A 24,139-nucleotide genomic window follows, 5' to 3' on the forward strand; every position below is an offset into this window, starting at 1 on the left:
TCTGCATAGTTCTCCTCCACTGTTATTGACTGTAAACCCACTGTGATACATGATGATGCAATAAACTGACAGGCTGTTCCACTCGGAGGTTTATCAGTCTCATCATACTTTCTTCCACGACAGTTCCATCATCTGAGTCCGGATAGTGAAAAATACATTTACCCGATGCTTTTTCTAATTACTCACACCTTAAGTCCACAACATATAAGAAGAAGAAGTTGATCTTCATCATTTACAAGATAGCAACCTCAATAAACATACATATATTTTGTTAAAAAAAACAGTAAATATTCTCCTGTTTGGTCTACTCTTATACGGCAGGTAAAAGCAGCTTTTATTAACAGTTAAAACTAAATCTGGTCCTTGATCAATGAGCAAAGCTGATCATCTCGAGCAGATTTAAGGAATAGAATTGAAGTCTCTAGATTTTGCAGTGACACTGGGTCTATTTTTCTCTCGATACGTACGCCATTACTTGACTAATTAAATTGTCAGAGGTCTGCTGGCGAACTTCATCGGTGCTCGTGAAAATGAAGCAAAAGGGACATTTCTCCTCCCTGATCTTTGCTGCTGGGAGGAATGTTCAGGTCAAAGGTGGAGTGTAACAACCTCCTGCAAACTTCATTACGCATGTTTTACTGCCCCGCGCTCTGGGACTCTGTGGACCCGACAGGAGGGTCGTGAGCTTGTGAGGACGTGACCCCGGGGTTCACCTCACATCTTTCCTCTCGCCTCTCTGCTGCTGCCTCCCAGTTACATAACAACATAACACTCCCGGACTCCTGGACGAGGCTGCAGGAAGCTGCTGCCAATGAAGCTTTGGTGTTTGTGTCAAGATTCCTCCAGTCCAGGACAGACGCGCAAGAACTAACTCTGTTATTAACTTATTGAGTCAAAACAAATCCAGAGATTAGTTAATGATTTGAGACTAGTTGGATTATTTCATATGACCATGCAATGTCTTTTTTTTTTTACATAAAAATATGGTCTTCTAATGCTATAGCTATGGTGCATGTAAATAAAAAAAATTTATTTGTTGTTTCATTTATTTTATCATGCCATTTTAGTTGGTTAGCATTAGTGGACCCAGGATGATAAAAAAGAAAACTATCGTAGTGTTTTATGACCATTTATCATATAAATAACACAGACACTGGGGGGGGGGAAAGGTTTCTCTTGATTTTATTGAAATATACGAGGTCAGTCTCATCTCAATGTAAAAACCAGAGATGTTATTCTCTATCATTTGAAGTCCTGTTTAATGAGTCCGATTGAACTGAAATAAGGTTGTGAGTGACTGAAACGAAACCATTTGCATTTGTGCGTTAATGCGACTATCCATGGTGGTATGAAGGACATCTGGAGGCGGCCTCTTTCACCTGGAGTACCACACGGTGTTGGGCACAGACGTTCACAGAGACACAAATAAATAGGTTAGAAATGTCCAGGTGGGGGGTTTGGAGGGGTGAAAACGTTTGCCTCGGTATTTACAGAGTCCCCTTGCTATGTAAAAAACCGCTGAAAGCACCGTGCTGCTTGAATAGAAAGGGTCTCATTTGGCAAAAACATCAAACCTCCCTTTTCCCAGGATAAGAAATGGGACGTCCCACCTCGCGTAGGCCGGGGGGGGGGGGACGAGTTGGACGCTGTTCCAACGACGTGGCGTGGCGTTTCGTGGCGTTTCGTGGCGCGGCGCACTACTCGGCTTTCTTGGCCTTCCTCTTGCGAGAGCCTTCGCTCAGCTCCTCCTTGGTCTTGAGAGGCGAAGACGGAGCCGCGGCGGCGGCGTGATGGTGGTCGTCTTCGCCGCCGCCCAGGGCAGAGCCGAACAGCACGTGGCAAATCCAGGACTCGATGAGGGCGAAGGGGGAGCCGTGAGAGTGTCGAGCAGTCATCACCACCTGAGGAGACACAACGTTCGTGGTACTTAGGAGCGCAGCAGGAGATTGTTTGATCTCTCTGTGTCTGGGAAAACAAAAGTCCAGTCGCACCTTGCTGGTGACCATGAAGAGGGTGAAGGCGAGGATGAGGGTGCTCTTGGACACTGGCAGCCAGTGAGCCTCCTGCATGGTGAAGAGGATGGCGCCGTACAGACTGGCCTTGGTCGGGCTGCACAGAAGAAACACACCCGCGAAGACAGACATATCAATACGCAACACAATACCAGCAAATATATTAATAAATAACATAATGGAGATGTATATAATCCATCCATTCATCTTCAATAGGCCACCGCTCTGGCCTGTTCAGAGGCGCTCACTATATACATAGATAATTTTTTTCTTTGGACAATGTATATCAATATACTGTCGGTCAAAACCAATTAAAAAAAACATATTTCTGTGACTTATTTCTTTAAAATATTTATAAATACCACAGGGAGATTGGTGTTGATAAACGCTTCGCCGGTCTACATTGCCGTGTGTGTCTATATTTTAGCCTTATTATTCTACTTATTTGTAAACTGTTTGCACATGAATTTGGCATCGTCTTTCAGGATACTTGTTAAAAAAAATAAAAAAAAAGACGTTTTTAAAGATATTCACAAACAAAATATCCCTTACAAACACAACCAGTATCTTTTAACTGTATATTGTTCAACAAATGAAGACAATGTGAGATCAGTGAAGATCCTCTGAGGATCAAAACATAGAGTGTGAACCAGGTTAAAAAGGTTTCAACTTTATTTGTTTGCCTCTACTTGAGAGAGATATTTTGAATGTGTTTTCGTTGTTTTTCTGTCAGCTTTTGAACTTTTACCACCTCAGTTTGACAGTACTGTTCATTGCAGTAGGTCTGTATCGATGGCGTCACTTTACAAGCGACCACGAGGGGGAGCTAAAGACAAGTGAACGTTTTGAACAGTTTGTTTATTTGTCCAGTTTTTGAATTTGTTTCCATCTCTATCATGAAGGTCAGTTGTGGTTTCACGTGGAGACTTTTACCTCCCACACACACTTACAATGACATGTTGAGGACCTCGTTGGTGTCGGGCCTCCACACACCACGCAGCAACTGCTCAAAATTGGACATAAGGGCGACTCCAGACCCTGGGGGGGATAAAAATAATAAAAAAAATAGAAGAAAAGGAGGATTAAATCAGGCTGGCTATCTCTGACTTCAGATTGTCACACATACTTGTTCATCTGCAGGGTGTGACTTTTACAGGCAGAAACTGAAACACTAGACAAACCTTGATGAATATCTTTATAATAACATTTCTGTTTTACTACAAGATCCACAGTGAAGTAATGCAGCTTTTTCTTTTCAATGTACATATGTATAGTAACTGTATCCATGAGTATTTTTACTTATCCCAACATTAAACATGATGGAAAAACAAACTTATCATATTTTTGTTTCCTTTTTTGGGGGCATTTTGATGTCTACAAATGAGGATGAAGTAGCTTCTAACAGTATTTTGTCGGTTTAAAATCTGTACAATTATTTTAACCTTCAGCAAGTCGTCTCTGAAACAGTGCATAGCTGAAATCCTTCCTTTAATTTCGCACAAATAGCTGGAGCTGCTAAATTTCCCCATTTTATGTCCTACCCAGATATAAAAAAAATTTAATTTTTTAATTTTTTACTTTTATATTCTATTCTATTGTATTTTCTAACATTCCTAGGTACCAGATTGCTGCAACAAAACAATTTCCCTCCGGGGATGAATAAAGTAAGTATCTATCTATCTATCTATCTTTTGCTGAAAGGATGCTAATAAATATCTGTATAGACACTTTGTTCTCTGAAAACTATATATGATTCTCTTACATCATAATAAAAAGGGAATTCGAGTTGAAAACCAACAGGCTCTGCCACGACCTTTGCTCTCAGCTCGGCAGTCGGTATTCATTCCTTTGCGGAATGTTTCATGCAAAGCAGCTGCTGCACCTTTTGAATGCGGCTGCTGAGTCGGTCGTCCTGGCCTGCAGGCATGCACACAGGCAGCTCATTCACGTTTAAATCTGGCTGTCGCGCTTGTGCGAACTGGTGACGCTTTCTGTTGCGAGGCGGCAGCTGTCGGCCCACCACGCCGACGCAGACGACGACTGCGATTTTCACCAATAGAATATGTCGAGGCTGTCGTTAACGTGGAGCCGCTTGCAAACGTCAGCTCGAGAAAAGTCTTGACGTCCGGCGCTTCTCGCTGTTTGATGCCAAATGAGAGAAAACTGACCTTTGACATATCCGACGATCACCATGATGAAGAAGCCGTGGTGGTAGGCGTGGTGGGCGTGGTGAACTCCGGCTGCGATCTTACGACTGCGGACCACTTCCTTCAGTGCGACCAGCACCAACTTGACCGGCAGGAAAGCCACACATTTATAGAAGAGGTTGAGTGGGCAGTAAAAGATGAGGTACCTGCATTCCAATTTTACCCGGAGATTAAAAAAAGAAAAAAGAAAAAAAGAAAGAAAGAAAATTAGAATTATTGAAGTATAAAGATGCAAGTGTGAGAAATTGCTTTTTAGCTTAGCAGCGCTAATTAAACTACATGTAAAAAGCTAGAAAGAAACGTATAATATAGAATGTAAACGTTTGCGATGATGCTTGCTTTAATTTTTCACCCAGTTACAAAGTTATGTAAAATAGATCCCACTCGTTTTAATTGTGTGACATTAAAATGGACCTCAAATTTTAAAAATGAAAGAAAGAAATTACCTAATTCTTTAAACACGTCTGGATTGTTGATAATTAAAAGAATGAGGAGGCTGTACACTGTTGGACACAGAGTTTGCATGTTCTCCCTCCTGAGCCTGCATGTTGTTTGGTTTGTTTTGTTTCCTGGAACTCCTGGTTCCTTCAACTGCTCCTGAGAATAACTGAGGACTTTAAACAGGCGGGAGTGTGTGCAGCACTGATTGTTTGTTTGTGATGGACTGACAGCTGAGTCGTCATCATCATCATCGTCATCATCATCATCATCATCTCTATGACCGTAACTGATAAAATGAGCATCATAAATACTATTTGATCTTATCTTATTGAACTAAATTACTATATTTGTAAATTTTTTACCAGATGACGAGAGATTGTATTCTTTTTTTTTTTAATGCACAACCGTTAATATTTGCCAAAGCCAGCTTCCAGCACATGACACCTTGAAGCAGCCCCCCGCCCCCCCATGTTGAAGGCTAAAAGTTTCCCCGAACACCGCCGTTCCTCACCAGACAGCTGAGGCCAGCAGGATGTGGCTGTTGTGTTGGAAATAGTCGAGGGGACTGTGTCCGAGCATGATGTCTGCCAAGATGTAACTGCCGAAGCAGTAGAGCATGGCGCTGAGCCAGGAGGCCACCGGACTCCGGCGAGAAACCTCCACCGAGCCTGAAACACACGGAGCGGAGGCCGAGCTGTCAGGGCAACGTCACAAACACAAACAACAGGCCAGGGGGGCGAACGTGAGACCATCACCACCACCGGGCTAATTAATAAACACTCTAAGTGTGGGTGTGTGTATTTATTGATCTTATTTTTATTATTTTAGTCTCAGTAGTGACAGCAGAGCGCTCACCACTTTTCCTAGGACATGAAGATGTTTCAGAAACTTTGTGTGAAACGTCCATTTGTAAGACTTTCAGAGGTTGTGTTTTATCAGTGGGTCCCTGAAGCGTCTTGTGAGCTGTATCTTCAGTCTGCACCCGGACTGTCATTTCAGGACGCACCCTGATAATCCGCCTTGTCAACCTTAAACTAATATTGACTCAAGATGAGGAGTCCTTGAAGGATGCAGGACTTGAGCGTCTCTCAAACTTCCTGCATGATTCCAATCAAGTGAATGAGAGCTCTTTTATTGCATGTATAAAGTATTATAATAAAATGGACAATGTGTGGGGCACTTACAGTGTTTTAAAGATTGACACTATTGGACAAAAATAGTTAGTATGTGGTTGGGTTAGCTGCTATTCATTAGAATGATACAGTACTTTATTTTGTAATCAAAGATAAATATATAAAGACTTTCTCTGTTAAAAAGACTCATTCGATCAATATGTTAAAACTACAGGTGCCCTCAGGAGAAATGTACACATATTAAAACTAACAAGGTCGATGACGTGTTTTCTGATGTTGTTTGGTCTCTTTTCAGCCGTTCATCATGAGCTTTAACTCGCAGCTTGACAAACAAAGAACAACCAAATAGACACAGCGAAACACAATATCCTGAAAATGAAGTGGAATAAGTACAAATGATGAATCAAAATACAACCAGTACCTCAGAGAATGTCTGACACCAATGTAATCAGTTCCTCTGCACTGGTTCAGAGGAGGAAATCGAATAATGCTGATTTCCCATGATTCATTTCACGTTGCGAACGTTGATCCCTCTGTAGCATCGTCTTTATGTGCATTAGGTGACGTGACTTTAGGGCCGTGCCATCAGGTCTGACTTGTTGATGCCCGTCGGTGTTGAAACGTCGTCAAAGAAGTACAGTAAGTCGAGACGTGGGTGCAAATCTCCACCAACAGGTGGGTGAGGGCGTCCTGGTGAGACTGGCGCTCGGCTTGAGGGCAACCCGACCCTGAGAAATGCCGCCCTATAAATATAACTCGCCCCAGCGCTCCTCCCGCCTTGCAACTGTCGGGCCCGTCTTAACCTCCGACCCGACACTTGTGTCTCTGGTTCTCTCCTTCCCCGACCAGCGAAAGACTCATTCATGTGCTCGTCGAACAGGTGGGGCGAAGCTGTGCTCGGCACGACGACACGTGCAGAAGATGCTGACAAACGATTTGACTGTGAAATTCTACATATGAAAATAAGGTGAAGTCATTTCAGTTGCAGTGAGGAAAGTCAGCCTGAGCTCCGGGAAAGGCAAAACCTTCTTCTTTTTTTTTTCTTTTAGAGTAGAACCACTTGTTTTGCTCTACTCAAAGGAGACAAAGAAGCTTGAGGGGCTGCAGACACATTTAAAGCTGCAACTCCTTCTAGTTTTTGGGGACTGGACTTGATGGAAGGATTCATTTTGACTGACTTAGTTTGCCACAAACAAACCCGCTGACAGACTTTAAAATCAAAAGAACGCAGGATGTCTAACGCAGGTCTCCGCAGAGCTCATCTAATATAAAACAAGTCTCCATGATTAAATATCGGTTAAGAGTATAGGAATGTCTATTATGATGTCGGTGTGTGTTGCTCCTGAACCAAAGTGAAAATGGACTGAACGTTCCTGAAAAAGTGTCAAAGTAATGCTTGTGAGCTCAGTGTTTCATTGAAAGTAACCAACTGTTGTGCAGCAGAGGGGTTTCACAGGCCCACTGACCCGGTCTATTTCAGGCTCCTCTATTTATTGCCTGGGTCTCTGGTATGTACAGACCTTCTCTCGGGTTTCACCTCCCCTCTCTCTCTCTCTTGCTCAAACCAGTTCAATCTACGAAAAAATATCAAGCTTTACTCAAGGCTGAGTGGGTTTGATCGAGTCCAGTGACTTTCTGCAGCGCAAATGGGGCCAGTGCCTCACACAGACCTGCAGAGCTTCACAGTTTATGTAACAGGTCATGCTTTTTAAGGAGAGGGTGTACTGCTGGGATAATAGCAGCCCACACTCCTTGTAGGGGTATTCAGGCAATGTATAGCTACATCATGAAAATACCACGAATTAAAGACAATTTCAGCTTAATGTAGAAAAAAAAAACCCAAACGTTGTTGTGACTGGCTAAATAATAGTAATGTTAAACTTTAAATTAACTTTTCGATTGCAATGTAATAGTTTTAAAAAGATTATTTGTTTTTCCTTCTTTGACGTTATTTTATTCAAAAGCAGCAATGTTTACGCACAAGTCCCCCCCCCCCCCCCCCCCCCCCCCCCCCCCCCCAACTCAGTAGCGCATACACCTGTCCCACCATGTGGACGGTGCATATAAAAATAAACAATCGCTTGATCGCAGTGCACTGCAGGTCCACGGAAACGTTGTCGGCCACACTCACCTGGCTCGTATTTGAGGTAGAGGATAGACACGATGTAATAGGCGAGGTCAAACACGGGGAACATTCCCATTTTGGAGAAAGCCTGGGCATAATCGCCCAAATTCAGGGCTGACAGCATCTCCATGTTTCCTCTCTGTGCTTCACAGCTAAAAAAAAAAAAAAAAAAACCTCTGGCTCTGTTTTCCTTTTTTTTTCTTGTTGCCTTTATTCCAACTGCGCAGTGTGGTCAGGAAGCCCCCCCAACCCGGTCCACCGACTCTCCACCAAACCCCCCGGTCTCAACAGTGAAAGCCTGTGACACCCAAGCCCCCCTATTAATACCACTCATCTCCACAGCCTCAGCATCATCATCCTCATCATCCTCATCCTCATCCACATGCGCGCGCCGTGCCAGCTGCTCCGCTTTTTTTTGGCGACAGGCGATCTCAGCGAGGTGAAAATGGGGCACAAAAAAACACAAGGCTCGTCCTCCAGTCTTCATTATTATTCCGCTGGGAGAGAGACGCAGCGGGGGGTCCGACTTCGCTCGGAGACGCAATTAAAACTCGTCCGCTTACTACCGAGCACAATTCGTTACTATATCATGAAAAAAATAATAACAATAATAATAATGACACGAGCCATTCCGGATCAGATCCCACACTGAGGCAGCCTCACGGCTATATGATCGGTCTTCATCCCGGCATTTGGCGTTTGTTTACATTTTCTCGCGCGATGCGCAAATGTTGTAGTGAAAGACTCAGCTGAACCAAACCGGCTCTCGTCAACAGTCTCCCCAATGCATGTATTCTCTATAATAATAATAATAATAATAATAATAATAATAATAATAATAATAATAATAATAATTGAACACAGCTGTAACACCCATGTCCTCCAGAGGGAGCCAAAGCGTCAGAACAGAGATACCTGCCTTTATTCTTAAAGGTCTCACGTCGTTTTATTAAATTATATTTACTCGTTTCAAAACGTTAACGTTTTTAATTATTGAGAACTTGCAAAGTTTTCAATTGTCAAAAAAAAAATACAGTTTGCTATTGTTTTTTCTTTATACATCACTATCATGCATGACAAGTCTGAGATGGGCTGCTTAAGCTTCCAATTAGTTTTATAATTTGTCAACAAATTAGATCAATGTTGCAATGTTTACAATTAGCACCGTTTCAATCGTGCAATGAAAGGATGCAGAAATGAGGAAAATCCTATTTTATCAGCCCCATTACATAATTTAAATCACCAAGTATATAATTCCTCATTAAGCAATGTTACAAAATATCAACATAAGGCCACAAAACTAATCAGGCTTCTTCATATTCCACTTTTTTGTCATAACCATCACAATTGTCTGAGCCTTTTTTTTCTTGACCGTAAATATATGTGAATCTTTGATCTTTAATTAAAATGTTTGTAGTGTCTTTCAGTTGTTCCCGTCCAGAGGTTTCTATTGTGACAGTCAGCTAAATCTTAAACGACAGGTCAATTTTAATGAAAAAGCCAACTGTCAGTGTAGGTCACAATTCTATAAAAAGGCCATTTAACTACTGTAAAGGGTCTCGACCATCAATTTCATAATGTTAAAAAAAAGTAAAACATCTTGCTGCAAGGAGGGGGGGAGAGCACACCATGTGGGAGTAAAAGGACAAAATCAAAAGAGAGGCAAACGGATGGACAAGCAGACAGACAGACAGATATAGCTTTCAATTACAAACACACTTAAACTACTAAAAACTCATAAGCAAAATCTAAATAAGGAATAGAATATGCCGTAAATTTAACCGAGCACAAAATGAATCTCAGTCTGCATATGCAATCAATTATTGATTACATCACCAGAAACAAATAATTTGAGGGTTAGAATATAATAGAATAGAATAGAATTAGAATAAAATAGAATAGAATAGATAAACCATATTAATCTTTATTTAACGTATTTAGTGTTACCCCACACAGTGTAAGATATCATACATAGAATAGAAAGTTCTATCAAATATATCAAACAGAAGAAAAAATTAAATAAGTGAATATTAAATGTTAGTATGTACAAGGCTTAATCGTGGCTATTTAGTACCTATACAAGTGCCAAGTGGTCCGAAGAAACGCAAAGCAGATTTACTCTTAAAAGACTGCAACAATAGATATAACATAAACCAAAGGAGACATAGGCCACTGCAAAGAGACATACAAACCATAACGTTACCAGCAAGAAGCAAAACAATTCAATGACACACAAGAGAGGAATTAATAAAATAATCGTAACACAATCAAACAAATCAGATCAGATGACAAAATACGCAAAACAAACACAAAAAAACACAAAACAACGGGACAAATATGTAACATTATCACTAAAAGATACTAACTAATCCAAACTAATCCGTTTTCATCATTATTAGTGACATAATCTTAATCGTTTGACAGCGCGCGTCAGGCTGCTGTCATGTCATTGGTCGACGTGCCGCCTGCGTCACGAACCAGGAAGTTGGGGTCCGTGAGTGTGATGTGAAGCCGAGATGATCGCAGATCTGTTGTTATTCGGGTAATTCTTCCACTGTTTGCGTTCTTTCCGCACCGCGACACTAGTACGACGCTGCGTAGTTTCACCTGTGTATTCTTACGCGTTGTATGAGCTGCGTTCGTAAAGTGACACGTAAACCTACGCGCTAACTAGCTTGGTGCTAATGCCAGCTCAGCAGCTGGCGCGCAGGTAAACTAACAAACTAAACACGCTCGTCTTTTGTGTTCAGGACTCTGTTGGTGAATGCGGGGGCTGTGCTGAACTTCAAGCTGTGAGTACTGCAACCAGCGGGGTTTTCCTTCCAAGCTTTAGCAAGCATGTCGAAGCTAAGTAAACACGTGAATGTGTAACTTTTGTGTCCAGGGGTAAGCGGAAGGATGCGCAGGGGTTCGGGGATGAGTCCAGCGCACCGACAACAGGTGAGCGTGTCACTTCACAAATAAACCGTGTTTTATTGTCCCTGCACACTCGCTGGTGAATCCCTGTTCAGATCTGACCTGGACAAGACAGGCGATCGCTCGACTTGGTTTAAAACCGTCAGTGCCAAACTTAACCTTAGTGACCAGGCCTGACAAACAACAGCATAACTTATATGGAAACACCTTCAAATATCTGCTTTAGTACGTTGTTGAAAAGGCTTCATTTGAATAAATATCTAGTTAAATAAGCTCAATTGTGAACAGAAAATAATTATATCGAGCCATATCCAATGTGTTGCTTGTGCAGAATCAGGTTTATTGCCAAGTATGGTTTGTTTTCATCCGTCAATTATTTGTTTCTTACATCTGATGATTGTGCTTAATTGTTGTTGTTATTTTTGTGTGTTTTGCTTTCGATAAAGAGCAAAACAACATCGGAAATGTTGTGAACCACAGTGTTTTTCCAGCTAAATGTTAAAATTTAACTTTTTACTGCACATGATTTCTGCAGCCTTTGCTTTGTATGAATTTTTTAATATTCACCCTCACAGTGAGGCTGTGATGCTCATGATACTTGGTTAACAATAATGTTGCTGCTGCTGCACCACCGAAATCTGGTGTTAGTGCTGTTGTGTGAGTACTAAAACAAACCAAACTCTGTTTTTTTTTCTTCCCTCTTTGTCTTTATTATTATTATTAGTAGTAGTAGTTGTGGTGTTGCTCTGCTTTGTGATCTGAATCAGCACATAAAGGCAATTTTTACTTTATACCATTGTTGGAAATGATACCAAGTTTTTGTATACCTCACAGACAGATCAGTTTATTTGGTAACTCGTCAAACTCCTTGCTTGCTTTTGGGACATTAAATGAAAACCTAACCTGTGTGAATTTCAGGTGACAATATCAGAGAGTTTCTACTCAGCCTGCGGTACTTTCGGATCTTTATCGCTTTGTGGAACATTTTCATCATGTTCTGTATGATCGTGTAAGTAAAACTCTTCCTGTTCTCATAATCACACTGCCCACAAGTGGTTGAATGTTATGTGAAACAACCAGCCTCTTTCTAAAAAGACACTTGAATATTTTTTTCTGGCTTTCGGTTTTTCTCTATAAGGTTTAATTAAACTGTCAACCAAATTCCATGCAAAGTCTCAACTGATCTCACCAGCAAGTGTTACTTACCGATGTGCCTGGAGGTACTTTTCAGCACCACAACCTCGCTCTGTGTCACATAGCTCCACTTGTTTATAACCTTTTGACGCCATATCAGCGGGACGCCTTGTTCAATTTAATCATTCCATTTATTCCATTGTTTAAGTACACCGTGGTTGACCCCATGTCACTCCCTCATCTTATTATGAAGTTGCTGTATATTCCCACCTCTGAACCTTAATGGCTAATTTAAATTACAGTGGGAAATTATTTAGGAGTGAATATTTACTCAAATGTCACATTTTGTTAGAAAGGAAATGTTGAGTGTTTTTTTACAGCTTAGTGTATGTGTTTGTGTGTTTTGTCCGAAGCTTGAAGCAGATACCCGTGGGGTTGAATATCATAGTTATATTGAACACCAATGGTGTTCTTGGCACTGGAGCTCAGACGTCATGAGGCTGTGGGTGTGGTCCTCACCTCCTGACTCACACATACTGTATTCTTCAAAAGAGTGAATGACATATCTTGTTTCAGTCACAGGTTGTAGCCACCTCTGTTCTTAAACAAGACAATTTATCACACATTCTTTTGAGAGGAAAGTTGTGCGGTCTCTTTATGTCTTTGTTTTGGCAAACCAAGGTTACACAACTGTCGGGAAACCAGACGACGAGAGTGAACTGGTTTAAAATGCTTGGTTTTTAGTCTTTGTTTTAAAAGGGAATGCACGGATCTTCTCACGTATGATTACCAACATTGATCTTAATATCTGTGAAGAGCCCAAAGTCTGTGATATTACTGTTTCTCTAACAAGCTGTATGTTGTCAATCTGCATAGGTTATTCGGCTCTTGATCATCAGCATCGGCTGCCGGACTTCCAACAGGATGCTGGCTTCTCAACATAGATGCTCTAAACTCCTCTTTGATGGGACTTTTCATTTCTGTCGGCCCTTTTGATTAATACATTTGGTTATGACTCGCAATACATGTTTGAGTCGACGTCTTTGGGGGTTTTTGCTTCAGCTGTCACTCACTCCCAATGTGTGGTCGTCTGTAACGGTTCACTAATGTGTCAATTTGCTCCCCTGAAATTCTCTTTTGTTCTCTCTTCTTTGTGGTGAGTGGATCAAGATCAAACAGAAAAATCACAGCCGTCTTTGTGATTTTTTTTTTTTTATTATTTTTTTTTACTTTACATCTCCTCTCACTGTTTCACTCCTCAGCTGCTGTGTTCTCTGCATCCTCTTGTATTAAAACTGCATTTTCCATTATTCCAGCCTCATGTGCTCTGACTAAATGTATATTGGAAATGTGTCTGTATTCTTAATAAAAAACGATTTCATATCACTTATGTTGATTGATTGTTTACAAACAGAAATGCACTTTTGATCCTTTTAAGTGGATCAGGTATGATGCTTTTTTTTTTTTTTTATAATTTCTCAAAATATTCAAACAGCAGTTGTGTGGGCCTGTACCATGAAGTTCAACGTGTTCTGAGAGCTGAGCGAAAAGGGATGAGCTAAATCAATGTGGCTCCCTTTAATAACTTGCTGAGAGGAGCACGGCCAGATGTAAAGAATAGAAGAATGGGTTTCTCCAGCTAAGGACCAGAAATCCGTCATATTTAAATGGATCACTTTCATCATAGAAACCGACTTCTGATTGTAGTAAACGAGCAAGACGGTAATGACATTTGTGTGTATTTCAACAAATGAATAGAAGAACAAAATGGGAAGTAGTGTATCTTGAACGCACCATGCCAGCTTTACTGTACTGAGCGATGTAGAAGACAAGTGACTTGTATGAGGTGTGTGAGTCACAGTCAGAATCTGATATTGATCATAGAACAAAGAATTTACCATGTTCGCACATACGCCTTTAAATATGTTTTGATTCAGCAAAGTTAGATTGTGTTTTTGGGGAAAGATTTTACTTTTTTTTTTTTTTTATTTGATTATCTCACCTCTGTGTTAAAAATAAGAATAAGATGATGGTTTGGTTTGTTTGAGACAGTGTCTTCACTGACTGTCCTTCATGCTGAGGAGTTGAGTGCTGCTTGGTACTTTGTTTTGCCACTACTGATAGATTCACATACTGTTTCTGCACCTCTGGAGGAAAAAACATGTTTTTTTTTTCTCAACAGTTCTCAAACACATTGTAAAATAGAGACAATGGCTTAAAAACCCAGTGTTCTTTCTCCCATTGTTGTGAAATGTTTGGAGAATTGTCTAGCTTCATTACTTAAAGCAAATGCAAAATTATTGCTACATCCATTTTCAGTTTGCTTTCCAACAGGGAAAAGGTTCTTAAACACCTTCAAAGAATCGGAGCCGATATCTACATATGCTTTTTGTAGAATTCAATTCTGCATTTAATACACTACAGCTTCTAAAAAAAAACTTTTTTTGCTATGAATTCATACTCTCATTAGTTAAGATTCAAAACACTATGACTGAAGTCAATCAGCACATTTAACACTGTGAGCTCTCCAGTTATGTTCATAATATACACAAATGAGAGGACTAGAGCTTTAAATTCTATTAATACTATTGTGGTTTTTAACAAAGAGATAATGGCACTTTATATTTTTATAAAATTGACACCTGATGTGACGCTGCCATCTTATTTTTTAATGTGGATAAAACAAAGGAGATGGTAACTGGCCTTATAGCTGGTCACAAAAGACATGTACATGTTGATCAATTGGTTTTTTTTCTGGGATATGCATATTGTAACTGTCGGTCATTGAGAGTCCACGATTCATACCGAGGTCCGCAAGGTTTATTCTTCGCAGAAATTGTATTGCTTGGTGTTATAAACTCTAACACGACAATAAGACATTTGACTCATAAAAACAACAAAAACGATTACCTGTGTCCCTTGATTCTCTCTAATAGATCATACAGTTTTCTGAAAACATATAAAGGTTAATAATTAGCAACAGAAAACAAAAAAAGGCAAAGAAAAGCCCAAGGAACGGCTGACAGTCAATTTCAATGACAAAATAATGTAACTGCTTTTGACGCTGCAATGACAGCGCATAAGAAAATCCCCCTTCGGGGCCCTTTCAGAGTTGTCACTGGCTAGTTTCCAGTAGGGGGGCCCCCGACAGACGGCAGATATCAGCGACACAACTTGAAACCCCTGGACACATGACCCACGACCACCCTCCATCAACGTGCAGTCCTTGTTGTCAAATACACCCAAAAAAATTAAGCAGACAAACCTCTCAGGGAAACATGAAATGAAAAGTAAAGAAAAACAAGAAGAGGATGAAAAGAAATCAACGTGATAGTGGTGAGTGAGAGTGTGTAAGTTATGTGTGTTACATTATAAAAAATAAAAGTTAGTCCCAGGCACTTTGTCCCAAACTCCCAGTCATCCACCAAGCACCAGAAAAGTTAACTGTGTTAATTATGTTGATTATTTAACAAAGTATTTCTTTCCTGACCTGTCATCCTGGACTTCATTCATCATTATTCTGGGGCCTGGAGGTCCCATATTCCTTCTTGCCTCGGGGCCCCAGGGGGTCTAGAAACGCCCCTGGCTGCATGGACATTATTTGCATCAGAGCAACCACAAGCCGAATCAGCTTACCACTGTTGAGAGGAGGAGTGCATGTTTTATGTTTCTGCAGTGTAAAATCTTATCTTTTTGTAGATTATTTAGAGTTCCAAAGTGCCGACTCAAGCATTTTAAATGTCATTGGTTCCCATTTACATCAGTGTGTTCAACAAACGAATAACAATGGTGTTACACAACTTGTTTTTAGACAGAACTACATGTTTCAACAATAATTGCACCTTGTATTTATTTTAAAATTGTATCAATGTGTTTATATGACAAACGTACTTTACATATTACATCTATGTGACAAATGCACTTTAAGGTTTCAATGTTTGTTTGTTTTTTGTTTGTTTGTCTTGTCTTGTTTTTTCAAATTAGCAGGTTTTTTTTAATAAGCTCTAACTGTTTGTCTTGATCAATGCACTAGTCTGCTTGTAGTTTGGGTGCCAACATTGTAATGAGCGTGAGCTTTTCTTTTTGTATGCATAAGGTGATATAGATTAGTTTTTCCATATTATGCATAGTAATTGAGAATTTCTTTCTGCCCTGCACTTAAACCTGTTCAAAATGTATTTTTCTAAATAATAATAAATTGGGCTTTTTTTTATTGATTGTGTCACCCTGATCTTATTTGCTACAATATCATTATCAGTGGTGGAATGATAGAGCCTGCTAATGATATAATAGTTACTGAATTACCACATGCCATGGGGCGTTTTAAATAATCAATATTCTCACAGTGTGTGTGTGTGTGTTTGTGTGTGTGTGTGTGTGTGTGTGTGTGTGTGTGTGTGTGTGTGTGTGTGTGTGTGTGTGTGTGTGTGTGGGTTCATTGGGCAAATTTCTGAAATGTGTACAACTTTGTTTACAGTGTCTTGGACAGTGTTTTTTTTTAATGAGTCAACATATAGAAAAAACAGAAGGACATTTTAAAGAGTTTAAAACACAGATAATATTTTATAAAGATTATATCCGACAAATTATGTCAATTAAAATTGTAAAAAAAAAAAAAAAAAAGAATATTATTATTGAATTCTGACTACTAGGTAATATTAGGCTATGTCCACATTGTGCACATTTACTGTTTATACATTAAGTCTTCAAAACAAGTATATCTCTGGCAACCACCTCGTAATACTCCAAGTCCTTTATATTTGGGATATCATATCCCGAAGTATATCAAAATACACACTGTATTGAACAAAGGAGGGCACACAGTGTCACTAACGGAATGCAACAGTGCCGCCAAGTGACAATGTAAGAAAATAGCAGTGCATGCACAATAAACTCAGACAAAGGATGCATATATATATATATATATGTATATATATATGCATATAATTATTATTTTTTTTTTTTTAACACGAAACAAACATACAAACGGAAATAACAGTTATAGTGGAAGCAATATCAGATTCCAATGTATTGATTTGGAACTGTCAAACAGGCAGCTGCATTGATTTTGTGTTATTGGACGGTCCTTAAACAAACCCGCCGGCAGGTCGTCCACACGATTAAGTGATAAGCCTGTTAATGTGTTTGGTTGATGTTGAAGCAGCGGACTCATGGTGAAGCGTTTGACTCCTGTGGCTGCATGAGGTGCAGCTCCTCTATTAACGTTGAAATCTTTTAATGCGACAATGAGGGAGACACTACTGTACCCCGAGATTGGTGTGGATGGGAACCACTGGACAAATCGGAACTGAAATTTTAGCTGTGGATGGTTAAGAAAGCCTAAATTATCTCCGCCTTAATGATTTTTTTTTTTTTTTAATTTGAAATGACGTTTAATGTTTTCCTCGTGTTTCATTTTTAATCGAACTATATCGGATAAAATGTTCAAATAACGTCAAACCTGGGGGGGAAAAAGCATCAACAAGTAAAGAAAACATGTGGATGAAACGAGTGATCTTTGGCGAGAGATTAAGCGACTTCTGCTCGAGACTATAATAAAAAGATTTTTTTATTATTAACTATTGCTTAACAACAACATGCAAAAGACGGCCATCATTCTCAGGAAATAAATATCTCTTTAAAAACCGAGCTATGGCCTCTGAAATCATGTTTATAAAGCAGACGTTGTATCTGTAAACGACAATAAAATGATTGTTGTGTTTAACTCGTCACCAACGCGCACGCCTCACGCGCGCGGACGTCGGTTGCGTAAAAACTTTCCCGTCATGCTCCTCGCCAGCTCTTGACAAAAAGCTCAAGGAAGAGGAGGAGGAGGGGGAGGAGGAGGAGGAGGAGGCGGCTGCCGGCCGGTGGGGGTAGCCGATTCCCGGAGAGGAGCTCTCTGTTGTCGGTCGCTCGGTGCCGCTTCGTCCGGGACGTGACGGCGGCCAGCACGAGCGGCGTCCGGAGCGGCGGCGGCGCGCGCGCCGCGGCCTGTGAACGTGCGCGAGATTCTGCTGTCTGGGTCCGTCCGGGACCCGCGACACCGCCAGGCGATGACAGCGGCTCCGGCGACTCCGCAGGTGATGAGAGACCGGCTGCTGCTGGCGATCGACGGCCAGAGCAACGTGAGTATGTCCGGTACTCTTGTCCTCATGTTTTAAAAAAAGGGAGCAGAAGGAGGCCGAGTCGCTGAGAGACACGTTGGACGACGGAGTGGAGCGACTGGGACACTTGTGTGTTCCTGCTGCTGGCTAACGTGGAGTCATGAGTTCCCTGGCTGCCTGCTGGACACCAAGTTCGGTCTGCTGAGCTGAAAGAGGACCGCAGATTTGATGGCATTAACATGAATGACGGGATCACCGCTGTGATGTTGTCATAGCGACATCCTCTGCGTCAGTGATTCTCCCTCGTGTACTAAGAACAGTAACTTGAGTGAAGGCAATAGGAGCTGAGGTTGATATTGTCTTTATTACATTAGAAGACTTCCGGCACGTCATCAAAACAAGCGATAAGAACTAAAGCAATCAAGGAAGACAAGAGGCATTGCTTCCACCCCCTCTCTCTGAGCAACATATAAGATATTCACTTATTACACTGATTTATAGGTAATCCCTCCTCAGTCGCATCAACCAGTTCAAAGCACAGGTAACCAGTGTTAGGTACGCTTACTAAAGTTAAACAGCTTTACCTAACAACACTCCACTAACTCCTGTGTGTTGACAACAAAGGATTTCGAATGAGGAGTTTGCATCTTTTTTTTTTTTTTTTCCATCCTGACAAGACATTCTGGAAACTTTGCATCCCGTCTCAGTTCGTCATATCGAGGCTGAAACCAGTACCAGAGTATTGTTTTAACACATGCAGGTGCACATCTGAAAGTCTATTCAAATTATGTTTCAACGAAAGAGTTAGATGCTTCATTTGAATGCCCCCCCCCCCCCCCCCCCCCCCACACACACACACACACACCCGTACACACTGCTTTGTATTAGTTTTCTCCATCTCAGATTTACTTACACACTCCCACCATGTCCTCAGACATGGAGCGCAATTGGAATATAGAAAACTGCAGATTTGCTCAAACTCTTCACTCACAGTTTGAGTTTATTCATGCGGCCTTTTACTCTGTATTTATTTAGCGTTACAAAGGGCTTGACTATAACGTCAAGTGCGTGGACAGTGAAACATATTCAGAAAGAGTTAAAGTTGTTGTAAATAAGGAGTAGATGGATCATTAAAGGATCCAATACAAGTAACATCTTCAAATTCTTATAATTTTTTTTAAATCACAGGGAACTGGTGACAGAACCGAGGACTGTGTTCAGGTCCGCTGGTGCCTTTCTATATTACTGTGAAATAATAACTGATTAAATTGAGCTGCATCATCTAATTTGGATTCTATTAAATTAAGAGTTATATTTTTCAAATCAGCTGACCTAAGAAATCACATGATTCTTTGTAAGAGCCTGAGTAGTGATGGTACTAAATAAGACTGCACAACCATGGTGGCTACAAAGATTTGCATCAGACACGCCAAAGGTTGCGGTGGTATTTTTGAAACGACCCGAGAGTATCAGATAGAAGTTGGACAGTTTGGCTGCAGAGGCAGGAAAGTTTTAACTGATGACTTCACTGTCGGTTTCAACCTCTAATTCCTGATATCAGCAACACGGGTTGAAAAGCAGGTTCTCACCATTGTCCCAAGTTTCAGTGGGATTTTAAATGGTGAATCACTTGTACGACAATCTTGACATCTCGACAATGTTTGCTCAAAATATATTCAAAGGGAGGCATGTATATAAAATAACAGGCTCAAAAGTGAATCGAACAATTTGATGTTGATGTTTTTTTGTGATTTTGGTTTTGTTTGAACATCTGATGTCGCGTTTTCTATTTTTGGAGCAGGTTTTATCCACACGCCGCTGTGTATGGAAAAAGTTACATATTGCACCGCCCAAAAAGACAGTCTGGAAAATATAGGTTTTGAAAAGCAAGTGTTTATCTAATGTGGTGGAGTTTAGCTTGTCCAACAGTGTGTTCATTCGTAGTATTCATAAAAAAAACTGTTTGGAGTTGAGGCAGGATGAGGCGCAAAGATGTCAGCATCTGCTTCTTTAACGTCAGTGTTGACGAATTGGCACCATCGCTAAACAATCGTTCAGGATTCTGATGGTTGACGCTCGTCTTTTTTGCAGATATGCAACATGGTGGCGGTAATGGAGGTGATCTCTTTTTTGGAGAAATACCCAATCACCAAAGAGGCGCTGGAGGTAGGTCACGTTTACACGTGCTTTAGAAATATAATATAGATCCTTTATGAAGTCTTTTGTTCATCAAACATTCCGTCTTTTCAAAGGAAACCCGTCTTGGCAAGCTCATTAACGATGTTCGGAAGAAAACCAAGAACGAGGACCTCGCGAAGAGGGCCAAGAAGCTCCTGAGGAACTGGCAGAAGCTGATTGAACCAGTGAAAGGGGACGTGTTCTCCAACGGGCACGCTGCTGCATCATGGTCTTCCAAAGGCGGCGGCCATTCCTGTATCGCTGCTGCAGCTTCCACTCTCACGTCTGGCAAGAAGGGCCCCGAGTTGAAAAGCAGAAACGACTTCAACAACTGCACCCCACGAGTGGAGAAACCAAGCAGCAGGAAACGCAAGGGTGACCAGACGGAACAGCTCGTACCGGCCAAAATCTCTAAAACAACCCTCAACGATAAGACGCAGAACGCCAGCTTGCTCGTAACCAACGGCAACGGCGTTGGCTCTGAAACCTTTGCGGATTCTCGGGCACATCTGCTTTCAAACAGAGACATTTCTGAGCCTTTGGACAAGGAGATTTCTGAGCCTTTGGACAGTGAGAGACTAAGTAAAATCCCCATCAATCCTGTGAAACCTCATCCGAGTGCCCTGGGATGCAACAAGCCCCCCAGAGCTTCCTCTTTCCTCAAAACATCAGTTCTGCAGCAGCAGGCCCGACAGGAGCAAACTGCCGCTGGGGTGCGTTGTCGACCACGGAGCCCACGCTTTTCCTTGCACAGTCCACAGACTTCAAAACCAGAAGCAGGTATTAAAGAAGCCTCACCCCAAGCACATAGTATTTCCAGCGCCAGTGTGAGGTCTGGGACTGCGGACCCCTCTGGGCTCGAGCGGTCTCCTCAGCCTTTCAGTGGCTCAGTTCAGGGTTTTCGCGCTGATGGTTCTCAGCCACCAGAACGAGACTCTCAAAGCCGACTTCCCAATACGCCTCTACACATATCGGCCGCCTCAGCTTGCAGTGGCACAATCAGTTTTGAAGATGAGGGTCCCGCGAGCAATACAGGGAAAAGGAAAAGGCAAAAGTGCAGGTCGAAGGATTTCGCGGTCAATCTCGATGGGCAGACTGTAGACGATTGCACTAAACCAGTCAGATTAAAAGACAGGAGGCTCCCATACGATCCACTGACAGGGAAAATTGAAACCGCCGTACATAAGGACTCTTTCAAGGAGGAGGAGGTGAGATTGGCCCACAGATCTGAGCTCCAGTGGCCAGAACAGTTGAAGAAGAGTCCCCCGGTTCCTCCCAGCCCGTTCCAGCAGACAGACTGGAGGGAGCTGTCGAGGAGCGAAATCATCCAGTCGTATCTGAGCCAACAAAGCAGTGTGCTCACGTCCTCAGGCGCTCACACCACCGGCGCTCACTTCTTCATGACGGAGTTCTTGAAAAAGGAGGAGCACAAGAGAAGGGACGTCAAGAAAACCCACGAGTTGGTACCCGACAGCCAGCCCGGGGAATTACCCGGCGTTTGCAGGGAGGTGACCACCGACGACTTGAGTCGGTTACACAAGCAACGTTGGCCCGGGGTGAACGGCTGCTACGATACGAAGGGTGGCTGGTACGACTGGACGGAGTGCATTTCCTTAGACCCACATGGGGACGAGAGCAGGCTGAACATACTGCCCTACGTATGCCTGGACTGAGCCCCGACTCGGCTTTCTGAAGGGGAATTTTCCTCCCCGGATGTGTGAAATCACTCCTCCCATGTGTAACTGCTGCTGTTTTAAACATCACCTGGGAATGGAGAGCTGCCCGCTCTAATGTGTGGTAGAGTGGAGGGGAGGCAACCGGTGTTTTTTCATATGTTTGTGAACATTGTGTGAGAGGGAAGGGAACAGGCTATGCATTTTCTAATCCATTAATTATTAGTGTATAGGAAATGTAAAGAGCAGGGGTTCTGTTGAGGCACTGTGAAGTCTTGCCATTCATTTCCTCGTTCATATACGATAAATTCATATTAAACTCTTTTTAAATAGTGTACACATTACTCTTTTAAGGCAACTAATGTTTTGGGGTTTGTTTTTTTCTGGCACCTATGCATGTTTAGTGCACAGTACAGGACTTCAAAGACTCCATTGCAATTTTCTTCAGTTTTTATCTTGTCAATGAGTAATTTTAAAAAAATGTATCCCTTCACTTGTGACAAATAACTCCCCAAAAATGTATATTGCAGTATTTTCCACCTGTAAGAAGGTATCTAATGTCTGACAAGTCATCCTGCACTTTAGAGCATTTCCTGATTCTGAGTTCAAGACTAATGCAAATGAAATGAAAGTGTCTGCGCCAACACTGGATTTATGTGGTTTTGTGGAAATCAATTGTCACTCAGACATTGTTTGACTGGGTTTTTTTTCATTTTAGTTTACATTTTATGTACAGACGGCGGAGACTTAATCTTTCTAACCCAGTCATCGTGACATGACTGAAACTAATGTCCAGCAGCATTTTAGTGGTTCAATCTGGATTGAAAGCTATTTTAAATTAGACAGTGTTTATATTAACAACTTGCCGTGTTCCCATGTTTATCAAAGCTATCGTCAGAGCAGTTCTTCCCATGTTTCATGCCCGCGTGAAATGGTGACTTTTAGCCGCGAGGTAAGCTGACGTCAGTTTACAGGCATTAATTTTTCTTTTTCTTTTTCCCTTTTCTTCTCTTATGAAGTAAAGTTAAACTGTTGGAAATGAGAGTAGTTTGTGAAGAGATCAGAAGAAACTATAGCTGGTTTAGCTTAAAGCTTATAAAAACCACACCAGCCCATGAAGAAAGGTTTTACACATGTTTTAATGACATGAAACCACCCTTTGTTCAATTTCTTTGTCTATAGTTTGGTCCATTAAGGAGCATTGAATGGCCATTTGTTCCTCAACGTTCATGTGTTACACAGGCAGGGGAAATGCGATCCAAAATTGTGCACGTTATGATTTTGTTGAATTTGCCTTTTCCCTTAACTGTGTGTTTGGCTTATTTAATATGAAGTGGAACCGCAGAATAGTTGGCATCTTTGTACTGTCCAGACAAGCAGGAACATAAATGTACATTTTTGGATGAACTACTTCATAGCATTCCTTTAGATATTGTTTGCCTTACGGAAACCCTGTGTTTTCTCTGAAGACAGAGCCTTAGTGAATGTACAGAGATCAGCCTTTTGTGTTCAGGTGAATGCAAAAGAACATATTTGCTACCTAAGTCCTCTACATGGACATGTTGATGATGTGTTAATAAAAAAAACCCGAAGGATTATTTGTCTTCTCTTCGATCAACTGGTTTGGTTTTTTGATTATTACTTGTCAAGTATTTGATAGAAACTTGTCAGTTGTGAAACTGAAATTTGCAAGAAAGTAATTCAAAAAGAAAAATGGGGAATCTACTGTGACAAATTTGCAAAGAAATAAATGCTGTAAATGATTATGGAAATTATGTAAAATCTATAAATTGCAAATTAGAAGTCAGATAATTCAATAATTCCAAATGTAACATTTTAGATTTTGTTTTGAGATTACAAGCTCTCCAGGTGATTTGAATGAGGAAGACTTCAAACTATAGGTAATTTAAAATTGTGCATTTAAATTTATATGCACTGTAAGATAGACATCGCAGGCAATCACACCTACATACAAACTGTCATTACATACATTGTCATGGCAATATATCAAATTTATTAAAATGAATTGCAGTATTAATGGTAATTAATGCTGATGGTCATGCTATTAAAATTAAAAAGCTAAGTTTTGAGGCTTAAAGTAAAAATGTGCTAAATGTGTCAATAGATATAAGCAATAATACAATTCATGAAGTTAAACTAGCATATGATTGAGATTTTATAGAGATAAACTGCAACGCTTCAAGTTTTGGATA

The 24,139-nt window shown here is 41.1% G+C and overlaps 3 protein-coding genes across 4 annotated transcripts; 2 read left to right on the top strand and 1 right to left on the bottom strand.

The window, feature by feature from the left end:
- Window positions 1-1,165: 1,165 nt before the first annotated feature.
- tmem38a (transmembrane protein 38A) lies at window positions 1,166-8,219 on the bottom strand. The gene is made up of 6 exons (XM_080505807.1): window positions 7,925-8,219; window positions 5,172-5,328; window positions 4,181-4,365; window positions 2,963-3,050; window positions 1,992-2,109; window positions 1,166-1,901 (listed from the first exon to the last, which is right to left on the bottom strand). The coding sequence occupies exons 1-6, from the start codon at window positions 8,046-8,048 to the stop codon at window positions 1,698-1,700; spliced, it is 876 nt and encodes a 291-aa protein (XP_080361933.1). The 5' UTR covers window positions 8,049-8,219; the 3' UTR covers window positions 1,166-1,697.
- Window positions 8,220-10,378: 2,159 nt separating this feature from the next.
- smim7 (small integral membrane protein 7) lies at window positions 10,379-13,354 on the top strand (the record flags this gene model as incomplete). Of its 2 annotated transcripts, XM_080505871.1 has the most annotated exons (5): window positions 10,379-10,460; window positions 10,669-10,710; window positions 10,803-10,858; window positions 11,753-11,843; window positions 12,845-13,354. In XM_080505871.1, the coding sequence occupies exons 1-5, from the start codon at window positions 10,435-10,437 to the stop codon at window positions 12,858-12,860; spliced, it is 231 nt and encodes a 76-aa protein (XP_080361997.1). In that variant the 5' UTR covers window positions 10,379-10,434. The 2 variants fall into 2 exon arrangements, with proteins under 2 accessions (XP_080361997.1, XP_080361998.1); XM_080505872.1 differs by lacking the exon at window positions 12,845-13,354 and having other exon boundaries at window positions 11,753-11,847.
- Window positions 13,355-17,884: 4,530 nt separating this feature from the next.
- LOC308137642 (mediator of RNA polymerase II transcription subunit 26) lies at window positions 17,885-23,540 on the top strand. The gene is made up of 3 exons (XM_080506397.1): window positions 17,885-18,096; window positions 20,167-20,241; window positions 20,328-23,540. Exons 1-3 carry the CDS (start codon window positions 18,025-18,027, stop codon window positions 21,924-21,926), a joined length of 1,746 nt encoding a protein of 581 aa, XP_080362523.1. The 5' UTR covers window positions 17,885-18,024; the 3' UTR covers window positions 21,927-23,540.
- Window positions 23,541-24,139: the final 599 nt, after the last annotated feature.

This window comes from Blennius ocellaris (assembly GCF_963422515.1).
Source record: "Blennius ocellaris genome assembly, chromosome: 12".
NCBI classification, from domain to species: Eukaryota; Metazoa; Chordata; class Actinopteri; order Blenniiformes; family Blenniidae; genus Blennius; species Blennius ocellaris.